Genomic DNA, 12,491 nt, shown 5'->3' with positions numbered 1-12,491 from the left:
TCTGCCGCAAGCCGTGGCATCTTATCTGTCTCCCAGACTTTGTTCAACAGGGTTAATACACACTCTTGGGAACAGCCTTTTGTGGAAACCCTACCGTTAAAGGAAGACTTCATGCATGACCTCTTTCATCAAGCCCTTCCTGATTCAGCCGCTCCAGGTGGGTTCAGTTCGCTGAATCTTGGTGGTGCTGCTGTGACCCTTGGTACGTGGCAATTCATGTACAGATATTTTCTCGTTTGATGGGTACCTGAGTACATCCCACACGGCCCTAGAGAATCCAGCAAAGGGCTAATAGCAGAGAAGCGGCCCCTCCCTCCTCAGGGCCCCTCTCGTCTGGGTACAACCCTCTTAGCTGCTGAACATCGCACTATCCCGCGTTACTGTTTCCAGGCCAGTCCTCCTAAACCTGCCTTGCAGGACCCGGAGGGCAGGACTCAAGTTCTCTTTCTCCCTGAATCCTCCACGTCTCGCCCCAGCTACACACACACATACATAAAAGCCTTGACTAAGAGTTTGTATAAATCTGCTATTGGGCACAATTTTTTGCTCATACATTTTATGGGAAGTGGAAGTTAAAGAAATGCTAAAGTCATTAAAATGGGAGGCAAGGGGAAGTAAAAATGAAGTGCTGGCCCTGAGAAATCTTATTGGAAATTTTGAAAAGGAAAGAGAAGCTGAAACAAGTGATGAACCAGAGATAAGGGCATCGGAAAAGACAGTGGATGCGGTCACAGAAGGGATCATTAGCAGCTGGGAAAAGATCAAAGAAGAATCTTCTCTGATTAAGGCTCTCATTGCTTATGTATCAACAAGCACGGTGTGGACTTCAGCAGGTTCAAGTCAGTAAGCACGGATTAAGACTCTATAAAGTGATGAAGGACATGCTGGACCACAGGAAATGCAGAGATGAGTTAAACAGCCCCTCTCTATCCAAGGGGAATGGCAACCCACTCCAGTATTCTGCCTGAAAAATCCCATGGACAGAGGAGCCTGGCGGGCTACAGTCCACAGGGTCGCAAAAAGTTGGACATGGCAGCATGAGCAAGCAAGCAAGGCCTCCAGCCAGGACCCTAGCTTGTCTCAGGACAGGGACAAAAATAATCATTTATTATGATTTTATTCATTTCTATTATTTGTAATATACTGGCTTATATATTGTTGTTATTTAGTCACTAAGTCATGTCTCTTTTGCAACCCCATGGACTGTAGCCCAACAGGCTCCTCTGTCCATGGGATTTCCCAGGCAGGAATACTGGAGAGGGTTGCTATTTTCTTCTCCAGGGGAATCTTCCCAAACCAGGATCCAACCCATGTCTTCTGCATTCCAGGCGGATTCTTCGCCGCTGAGCCCCCTGTAGCCCCTGCTAGCTTGTACATCACTCATTTAATCCAGCTAAATATTTTTGCTTATTATATCCCAGGCACTCTTTTAGATCCTCGAGATATATCCCGCAACAGAATGTCTCTAGACTAAATGACCATACATTTCATGAAGCATCTGCTAGAGTTTTAACATTTTAAAATCTAGTTTTTTTTAAAAAAAAAAAAAAGCAATAAAGTAGAAAGAGGTGTAACAGAAAAACAAAAAAGATGATAAAGAAATGAACATTTAAAAGCTAACATAGAGATACATAAAGGGTGCAGCTGCCCACAATACCTCCGTCACTCCTGGCATGGGGTGGGCAGCGTTGCTTCTCTGCCTCCTGAATCTGGGTTGAAGGGGTGACTTGACCAATGTGGAAGTGATGCTGTGCTGGTTACGGGTCTAAAGCTTTAGGAAGGGCTCTTCTGAAAGTTTGGGAACTTGGAAGAAATCCAGCTGCACCACAAAGAGATTGTATGGTGACACCATGAGGTGAAGAGGGGCCCTGAGAGGAATAGAGAAAGCAAGGCCACCACCCCAGCTGACACCGTGGGCCACGGCGCCATCTTGTAAGTGCCACGTTTCGAATGTTCCAGCCAAGTCAGCTGCTCATGACTACAGCCCCAGCTGGCACCATGTGAAGCAGGCCATCCAGCTGATCCCAGACAAGCCACTCAATTGGGAAAGATAACAAATGGCTGAGGCTGTAAGCCCCTATGTGTTAGGGTAATTTTTGATGCAGCAAAAGATAACCAAAACAGAAAGCGCACCTGGAAGAGAGGCATGGCCTAAGGGAAACCTAAAACACATGTTCAGTCCAGTTCAGTCTCTCAGTCCTGTCCGACTCTTTGCAACCCCATGGACTGCAGCACGACAGGCCTCCCTGTCCATCACCAACTCCCAGAGTCCACCCAAACCCATGTCCATTGAGTCGGTGATGCCATCCAACCATCTCATCCTCCGTCGTCCCCTTCTCCCCCCGCCTTCAATCTTTCCCAGCATCAGGGTCTTTTCCAGTGAGTCAGCTCTTCACATCAACTGGCCAAAGTATTGGAGTTTCAGCTTCGACATCAGTCCTTCCAATGAATATTCAGGACTGATCTCCTTTAGGATGGACTGGTTGGACCTCCTTGCAGTCCAACATGTGTACGATGGTTCCTTTTCTGTGTCAGCTTGTAGCCCGTGGTTCCCAGAGATTTAGTCAGATGCATCTGGATGCATGTTGCATTTAAATGGATGCCCTCTGAGTAAAGCAGGTGACCATCCACGGTCTGGGTGGGCCTCATTCAGTGAGCTGAAAGCCTTAAGAAAAAGACTGACTTCCCCCAGGGAAAAGGGAATTCTGCCAGCAGAGGCCTTCAGATTAGAGCTGCAGCATCAGCTCTTCCCTGGATCTCTAGCCTGCCTGCCCACCCTGAAGATTTTGCCTTGTCAGACACCAAATCACGTGAGCCAATTCCTCAAACATTATTGACTGGAGGATTTTTGCAGAAACTAATGCCTATGGCCAGCGATTTGTTATGCAAGTGAATATTGAATCACAAAGGGTTTTAATCTTTTTGTTGGCCTAATAGTCACATCGTCTGAATCAGAAGTATATTCTGAAGAACTATCATCTTCTGAGATCCTAGTATTTATGTTGCTTGGACAATCAGAGAAAGTATCTGCATAAAATTCACCGAAAAATGCCTCTTCACTTAAAATTTCATGATGCGTCCTTTTAAAAAATTTTATGGTAATAAACTTGCTGATGATATACATAAGGTTGGAACAAAAACCTAATGGAGCAAAATGTGAATGATAACAACCACAAGGTGTATGAGGAACCCTTGATCAGTTTTTAGCTCTAACATCTTTGCACGGTGATGTTAATTGTATCACTCTTAAAAGCACATTGCCGTGTCTCTGGTCAATAATATGTTAAATGAGCACCTTCTCTTTCTCTCCCTCTGTCGCTATCTCTCTGTCTCTGTCTCTCTCTCTTTCTTATTACAACGTGACTTTAGCATTTAGCACTGGGTGACAAGCTACAGTCATTAATAGAAAGGCCTCAAGAAGACTGTTTGTGAAGGCTGAACAGGCAGGACAGAAATTGTTACTGGAGGCTGGGGAAATGAAATCTGTGCTCTGAAGACCTGTCACCTGCCATAATGGAACTAACAGAAACAGACCTAGTGACCTTAGGGTTTTGGCCACGGAGATTTCCAGGCAGAATGCTGGCAGTGCCAACTCATTTCTTCCAGCTGTCTGTGAGAAAGATTCAGGGAGAAAGAGAGAAATAAACCAAAAGAGAACTGTTCATTTCTAAGCAGATTCAAGAGCAAGCATTTCCAAGTCAAGATTTGTTAGGTTTGAAGTAAAACTGCTTTTCATTCCCAGTCTTTCCTAGTAAAAGAATTTCAAAGCAAGAAATGGCCTCAAGGCAATGATCACATCCAGGGTGCTGCTAATAAAACACATTCACAGGGTCAAGACTTCAGAGGTGTGACTGGAAGGCTCTGAGACATCATGGAGAAGAAGAAACTCAGCATTTCCAGCATTCCAGCTGACACCAGCCTTTCAGCTGACCCCACCACTGTGCCATTCATGGAAGTGATGTCTGCGCTGTTTGGGATGCTCCAGCTTAGTTAAGCCCCCAGTGACTTCAGCCCCAGCCGACATCACGAGGAGCAGAAGAACCACCTAGCAAAGCCCCATCAATCCTCAGAGTCATGCAAAACAGCAAAATGGCTTATGTTTTACGACACTAAGTTTGGGGGTGGTTTGTTACATGGTAATAGATAAGCAAGATACCAATTACAGATCATTTGAAACTGAAGAGTAATAAGGGAAGAGACCTACCATAAGCCTGCTGATGGCAGGGGAGTAGTAATTATCAGTGGCTAACAAGCCCCTTTACCTAGCACTGCCATATTCTTTCTTCCTCGACACTCAATTTTACATAGCTGCAATTATTATACTCATAATTTTTATGATGGTTTTGTTTTGCATGATATTACTTATCACAATTTTATGTTAGACATAGTTTGAATCAAGTACTGCAGAGGTAAGAAGAGCTAGATCAGAGTAGAAATACCAAGTTGAACGGTTGGCATAAATTGCTGCTTTGGCCCACTATAAATGACCAAGGCAGGAGAGAGTAGTCTAGGCAAGAGATGGAGGCAAAGGATTGCAGGAATGGTCTCAGCTTTCATCAGGGAAAAGAGGGTATGACTACAAGGGAAATAGCGTGCTAGACTTTCAACAACATAGAACGAGGAAGTTATTAATCAAAGAGCCATGACCTTGAAGTTAAAAGTCTCTGGGGGAACAGAAAGCAGAAGGGCTACAAGAAAAACAGGCAGAGAGAAAGAAAACATCACATAGATAATCTACAATATATGAAGAATTCTCATAGAAGGAAATAAACAAGCAACTCAGTAGAAATTAACAAGGATCTGAATAGGAAACTCATAGGAAAAAATATATAAACGACCAACGCTGCTGCTGCTGCTGCTGTCACTTCAGTGGTCTCCGACTCTGTGCGACCCCATAGACGGCAGCCCACCAGGCTCCCCCGTCCCTGGGACCAATAACCATACACAATATGCTAAGAATCATCAACAGTCAGGGAACAATTAGTTGCTATTGTTGTTCTAGTCAGCAATGACAAGACTGTGGGAAAGTATGACCTCTGATGGATGGTGATGGGAGTATAAAATGATACAGCTACTTTGGAGAGAACTCAGAAATATTTATCAGATTTTAAAATATGCATAATACTCCCTTTGGCCCAGTAAATCTATCCTATAGAAACACTCCCATACGTACACAAATATACTTATATGTTGTTGTTTAGTCTCTAAGTCATGTCCAACTCTTTACAACCCTATCGATTGTAGGGCCCCAGGCTCCTGTGTCCTTGGGATGCTCCAGGTAAGGATACTGGAGTGGGTTGCCATTTCCTCCTCACAGAGATCTTTCTGACCCAGGGATCGAACCTCTGTCTCCTGCGTCTCCTGCATTGCAGATAGATTCTTTATGAGACACCTGGGTAGCTACATATATATATAACATAATATATATAACAAAAATTATTTATTTCACAAAAATATTCATTGCAGCATGTTTCTCCCCAGCCAGCACGGTAGCTTCATGAGAGTGGGCGCTTTGTCCTTCACTCCTGTGTTATATCTACATCCACCCTCAGAATGCTGGCTTCCTCAGTGGCTCAGAGAGTAAAGAATCTGCCTGCAATGCAGGAGACCTAGGTTCGAGTCCTTGATTGGGGAGATCCCCTGGAGAAGGAAATGGCAACCCACTCCAGTATTCTTCCCTGAAAAATCCCATGGACAGTGAAGCCTGGCAGGCTATAGTCCATGGGGTTGCAAAGAGTCAGACAGGACTGAGCGACTAACACACACACACACACAAACACACACACAGGAAATATTTACATCCACCCTACAGAATACTATTAGCTGTTAGATGGTGCTAGTAGTAAAGAACCTGCCTTCCAATGCAGGAGATGTAAGACACGGGGTTTGATCCCTGTGTCCTTAAGATCCCCTAGAGGAGGGCATGGCAATCCACTCCAGTATTCTTGCCTGAAGAATCCCATGGACAAAGGAGCCTGGCGGGCTACAGTCCAGGGTCACAAAAGAGTCGGGTATGACTGAAGCAACTTAACCTGCACAACCTATGTGTAATGACACTGAAACATCTCTGGGACCAATTATAAATTAAAAAATGATAATTACAGTAGAAAAAACTTTTCATCATTGGAGATTGCTTTAGTGGATTGTGTTTTAAATAAATCTAATCTTAGGCACCTACTTTTTTTGTTTTTTTGCTTTTACTTTTATTTGGATTTTTTTTTTTTTTTTGGTGGCATTTATTCCCAGGCCATAAGTTTTTGTTTTTTCAGTTTCTTCTGGGATATCTTTTTCTTTTGTGCAACCTCCTCTTCTGATTTAGCAATAAACTTTTCTTTTTCAGTGAAGATCATCTCAGTGTGGCCAGGAGAACTCATGTATGGGTTGATCTGACCATGAGCTCTGCAAGTCCTGCACCAACAGGAAACAGTTTTCAGAGGTCACCTAAAGGCCGATTATGGCAAAGGAACATCTGTTTTGATGTTGGCCTTGGTCCATGTTTATTATCATTGAAAGATGTCTGTGATGTCGCACTTCCCTCAAAAATACCATGTTGAACGTTTAGAATACATCAGGATCTTTCCTCCTTATTCTCATCATTCCCCCCATGTGGTAGGCACTGCCTTCCATTTCACAGCTGAGAACACTGAAGCTCAAAGAAAGTAATTTGCCCAGAGTTATGCTGTGACAGAGCTGGGATTTGAACCCAGTGTGCAGAGTTCCTGCTCTTAAACTACCCAAGGATAAAATGACCGGATGTTCTGTTTAAGGCCAGCATAATTATTAATAGTGTCCTCTTTCTTTTCAAAAAGTTCCAGACACAGTCAATCCATTATGGTCCCTCTACCTACAGAACCTACACAGGTAGCAGTGTTAAGAGTTGTTTCTGGAGCCAAATTTGGGGCAGTTTGCTCAAACTCTCCAATTCAGTTTGCTTATATGTAACATGGAGAGAGCACTAGTAATGCCTCAGATTGTTGTGAAAGGGCTAAATGGTTTGATATTTTTTAAGTGCCTGGCACACAGGAAGTACAAGATTAATTATTAACCTGTTTATACAAAGTGTGTGTGTGTGTGTGTATTGTGGGATATCTGGAAAGATGTTCAAAAAATAATAACAGGAGATATCCCCATCAATATTTTAAAAATATGTATATACATATACATTCACCAACGGATGTGTCTTTTAGATATTGTGTGTTTTGAATACTGAGTGTGTATTTAACATTGAGTAGGCATCCTGACAAGCACTAAAAAGCCACCTGGTCTCTATGGCATCTTGCTTGCTGTATGGATGTGAACGCCCTAAAGATGATCAAACAACAGCAATTTAAAGACTATTAAATTCAGTAAAAATAAAATGATCACTTTTATCATTACCATTTCAGACTGTGTGTCACTTGATCTGAGCTTCCAGGGCAGCTCAGCTGGTAAAGAATCTGCCTGCAATGCAGGAGACCCTGGTTTGATTCTTGGGTGGGAAAGATCCCCCGGAGAAGGGATAGGCTACCCACTCCTGTGTTCATGGGCTTTCCTGATGGCTCAGGTGGTAAAGAATCCACCTGCAACGTGAGAGACCTGGGTTCAATCCCTAGGTTGGGAAGATCCTCTGGAGGAGAGCATGGCAACCCACTCCAGTATTCTTTCTTGGAGAATCCCCATGGACAGGGGAGCCTGGTGGGCTACAGTCCATGGGGTTGCAGAAGGTCAGACACGAAATGAGCAACAAAGCACAGCACTTCACTTGATTTAATTGATACGTTAATTGAAATCTAAAGAAATGGCTCAACCTCTACATTTTCTCTCAATTAACTAATTGTAAGCAAAACATTTGAGACCACGGAATCTTTGGACTAGAACAATTTGCAAGTAAGAAACCTCAGTCGCTGCGCTAGAACCTGAACTCATGGGCACCCGCAGGGAGGCTGGGGGGCAGGAATGAGGGGTCTCTCTGCCCATTTCCTCTCTTCCCCAGCCCCGGGTCAAAAGGCAGAACTGATTTGAATCACACAGGTGGATATCACGGCTAGCCTGCCCGCCTGTGGCAGTCTGGAAAAGGCAGCCAGCCAGCACCTTTTTACTTTCTAGCTTATTCTACTTCATGTACAATTTCAAAACTGAGTTTTCCGGGTGAAACTAAGCCCCGGTAATGGAAGTCAGGAAATCGGTTCACTTTGGGGTGAGATTAGTGGCTAGCTGGGATAGGGCCAGAGAAACCTTCACAAAAGTTTCCATAGACTGGGTGTTTCCAGGGTCCCTATAGACTCATAAAGCAGATGCACTTTTGAGGCTGTTAGAATCTTAATTTTTAACCTTGCTGTTACTTTGTTTTCTGTCGTTACCGGGAGCTCTGGTCACATTTATTTCAGGGCGCACAAGGAGACTCTCGGGGCTGGTATATTAATGAATGAAATGAATGTCGGTGATCCGGCCCCCCAGACACTGTCCTCCGGCGACCCCAGGCTCCGCAAACCACTTAATCCAGTGTCATCTACAACACTCCGGGGGCTTGGAAGGCAAGAGTTGGCGAACAGAAACCCCGCGCGAGGTAGATAACGCCAGCAACTCACCCGCCTCCCGTTGGCTGTCCGAACCAGTCGCCGGGTGGTGGGCGCCCAGAGAGTGCTGCGGCCCCAAATGGAAGGCCAGGCTCAGGGCGTCTCGGACAAGTTCCAGCAGCCCAGCGGACGCGCCAGGAGCCGCGCGCTCTCGGCGGGCTCCCTGGGACCACCGGCCGCCCGCACCTCTAGCGAGTGGCGCGCGGACTGCCTACTCGGCACCGCCCGGCGCGCTCCCAGCTGACTCGGGACAGTAGATGCCTTGTTGCCAGCAAATCCAGACGGCTGCTGTTCGGCACGCGGCGTCCAGCTGTGCCCAGCTGTGCCCCGCGCGTCCCGCCGAGCGCCGTCCCCACCGCGCGTGGAGCCCCGCAGGGCGCCTAAGACGCCCACTCACCTGGAATACGACCAGATCTGCTGGGAGTAGGTGTCGCATCGCTCTTGGATGATTTTCTGAAAATCAGGGGTGCTGCCCAGCCCGTGCCACCTGTTGAGCCCGGAGTGGTACCACTTGTGGATTCCGATCGCCCCCCCGGTGATCCCCGCCACCAGGAAGCACAGAAGAAAGCAGTAGCAAAGCTTCTTTCTCGTGCAGCAGTCGGCCATGGGGTCCGATGAGGGTCTCCCGGACCGACTTGTAGAAGAGGCCGCTGAAGTCCGAGTGGCCGGGGAGGAGAGCGCTAGCCCGGTTCTCAAACTGCACTTCCCCTTTAGCGCTCGCTCGGCTTTTCTCTGGCTTCCTTTCCCACTCCTCCCCCCTCTTTCGAAGTGCCTCAGTGGCGATTGCTCAACCAATAACGATCTCAAGGTCTTAAAAAGCCTACAGCTGTTCACTTCCTCGATGGCAAGAGTGAATATTGACATTTTAGGAATCAACGAACACAAAATGGACTGGATCAGATGGATTATATACTTTGCAGCCAAAGATGGAGAAGCTCTATACAGTCAGCAAAAACAAGACCGGGAGCTGACTGTGGCTCAGATCATGAACTCCTTATTACCAAATTCAGACTTAAATTGAAGAAAGTAGGGAAAACCACTAGACCATTCAGGTATGACCTAAATCAAGACCCCTATGATTATACAGTGAAAGTGACAAATAGATTCAAGGAATGAGATCTGATAGGCAGAGTGCCTGAAGAACTATGAACGGAGGTTCATGACATTGTACAGGAGGCAGGGATCAAGACCATCCCCGAGAAAAAGAAATGCAGAAAGGCAAAATGGTTGTCTGAAGAGGCCTTACAAATAGCTGTCAAAAGAAGTAAAAGGCAAAGGAGAAAAGGAAAGATATACCCATTTGAATGAGGAGTTCGAAAGAATAGCATGGAAAGATAAGAAAGCCTTCCTCAGTGATCAATGCCAAGAAATAGAGGAAAACAATAGAATGGGAAAGACTAGAGATCTCTTCAAGAAAATTAGAGATCCCAAGGGAACATTTCATGCAAAGATGGGCACATTAAAGGACAGAAATGGTATGGACCTAAAAGAAGCAGAAGATATTAAGAGGAGGTGGCAAAAATACACAGAAGAACTATGCAAAAAAGATCTTCATGACCCAGATAACCATGATGGTGTGATCACTCACCAAGAGCCAGACATCCTGGAATGTGAAGTCAAGTGGGCCTTAGGAAGCATCACTACGAACAAAGCTAGTGGAGGTGATGGAATTCCAGTTGAGCTATCTCAAATCCTAAAAGGTGATGCTGTGAAAGTGCTGCACTCAATATGCCAGCAAATTTGGAAAACTCAGCAGTGGCCACAGGACTGGAAAAGGTCAGTTTCATTCCAATCCCAAAGAAAAGCAATGCTAAATAATATTCAAACTACTGCGCAATTGCACTCATCTCACACACTAGCAAAGTAATGCTCAAAATTCTCCAAGCCAGGCTTCAAAAGTACCTGAACTGTGAACTTCCAGATGTTGAAGCTGGATTTAGAAAAGGCAGAGGAATGAGAGATCAAACTGCCAACATGTGTTGGATCATGGAAAAAGCAAGAGAGTTCCAGAAAAACATCTATTTCTGCTTTACTGACTATGCCAAAGCCTTTGACTGTGTGGATCACAAGAAACTGTGGAAAATTCTGAAAGAGATGGGAACACCAGACCACCTGACCTGACTCCTGGAAATTCTGTATGCAGGTCAAGAAGCAACAGTTAGAACTGGACGTGGTACAACAGACAGGTTCCAAATCAGGAAAGGAGTGTGTCAAGGCTGTATATTGTCACCCTGCTTATTTAACTTATATGTAGAATATATCATGAGAAATACTGCACTGGAAGAAGCACAAGCTGGAATCAAGATTGCCAGGAGAAATATCAATAACTTCAGATATGCAGATGACACCACCCTATGGCAGAAAGTGAAGAAGAACTAAAGAGCCTCTTGATGAAAGTGAAAGAGGAAATTGAAAAAGTTGGCCTAAAGCTCAACATTCAGAAAATGAAGATCATGGCCTCTGGTCCCATCACTTCGTGGCAGATAGATGGGGAAACAGTGAAAACAGTGACAGATTTTATTCTGAGGGGTGCCCAAATCACTGCAGATGGTGATTGCAGCCATGAAATTACAAGATGCTTGCTCTTTGGAAAAAAAGCTATGACCAACCTAGACAGCATATTAAAAAACAGAGACGTTACTTTGCCAACAAAGGTCCATCTAGTCAATGCTATGGTTTTTCCAGTGGTCATGTGTGGATGTGAGAGTTGAATTATAAAGGAAGCTGAGTGCCGAAGAATTGATGCTTTTGAACTGTGGTGCTAAATATTCATTGGAAGGAATGAATGGCCAATACTTTGGCCACCTGATGGGAAGAAAAGACCCTGATGCTGGGAAAGATTGAAGGCAGCAGGAGAAGGGGACAACAGATGACGAGATGGTTGGATGGCATCACTGTCTCAGTGCACATGAGTTTGAGTAAGCTCTGGGAGCTGGTGATGGACAGGGAAGCCTGGCTGCTGCAGTCCATGACGTCTCAAAGAATCGGACGTGACTGAGCTGCACTGAACTGTTCACTTCTTGAGCAGAGGGAGCCAGGCTCCTCATCTAGGGAGAAGCCACCGCTTTGTCTTTATTTGTTGTTTAGTTGCTCAGTCGTGACTCTTTGAGATCCCGTGGACTGCAGCCCACCAGGCTCCGCTGTCCATGGATTTTTCCAGGCAAGAATACTGGAGTGGGTTGCCATTGCCTTTTTCTAGAGAATCTTCTCCACCCAGGGATCAAACCGGCATCTTCTGCATTGGCAGGCAGATTGTTTACCACTGAGCCACCTGGGAAGCCCTTGACCTTACTTGGCAGACACTCAAAGAGCAGACAGTATAACTTTATACACCTTGGTTGGCTCCCTTTCCCAAGCTATACTTTACACTTAACTGACACCTGCTTCCTGGAGATAATCAAAGGGACTGTCTGCCTCCCTCCCTGTGTACATGCAATGCCTACCTCTGCTCAGCACCTTGAGAAACACCTGCTTAGTTCAGTTCAGTTCAGTCCAGTCTCTCAGTCATGTCCGACTCTTTGCGACCCCATGAATCGCTGCACGCCAGGCCTCCCTGTCCATCACCAACACCCGGAGTTCACTCAGACTCACGCCCATCAAGTCCATGATGCCATCCAGCCATCTCATTCTCTGTCCTCCTCTTCTCCTCCTTCCCCCAATCCCTCCCAGCATCAGAGTCTTTTCCAATGAGTCAACTCTGCATGAGGTGGCCAAAGTACTGGAGTTTCAGCTTTAGCATCATTCCTTCCAAAGAAATCCCAGGGTTGATCTCCTTCAGAATGGACTGGTTGGATTTCCTTGCAGTTCAAGGGACTCTCAAGAGTCTTCTCCAACACCGCAGTTCAAAAGCATCAATTCTTCGGCGCTCAGCTTTCTTCACAGTCCAACTCTCATATCCATACATGACCACAGGAAAATCCATAGCCTTGACTAGAC

The 12,491-nt window shown here is 45.5% G+C and overlaps 1 protein-coding gene across 1 annotated transcript in view; it reads right to left on the bottom strand.

The window, feature by feature from the left end:
• The window catches only part of CD38 (CD38 molecule), a 53,276-nt gene extending 44,022 nt beyond the window's left edge, over positions 1 to 9,254 (bottom strand). The window contains exon 1 of the mRNA XM_068975216.1: positions 8,953 to 9,254. Within this exon, the coding sequence (XP_068831317.1) occupies positions 8,953 to 9,161 (209 nt within the window). The 5' untranslated portion in view covers positions 9,162 to 9,254. The remainder of the gene's footprint in view (positions 1 to 8,952) is intronic.
• Between the last annotated feature and the right edge of the window lie 3,237 nt (positions 9,255 to 12,491).

Source organism: Capricornis sumatraensis, chromosome 7 (genome assembly GCF_032405125.1).
Source record: "Capricornis sumatraensis isolate serow.1 chromosome 7, serow.2, whole genome shotgun sequence".
Lineage (NCBI taxonomy): Eukaryota > Metazoa > Chordata > Mammalia > Artiodactyla > Bovidae > Capricornis > Capricornis sumatraensis.
This window is presented reverse-complemented; position numbering and strand designations above follow the sequence as displayed.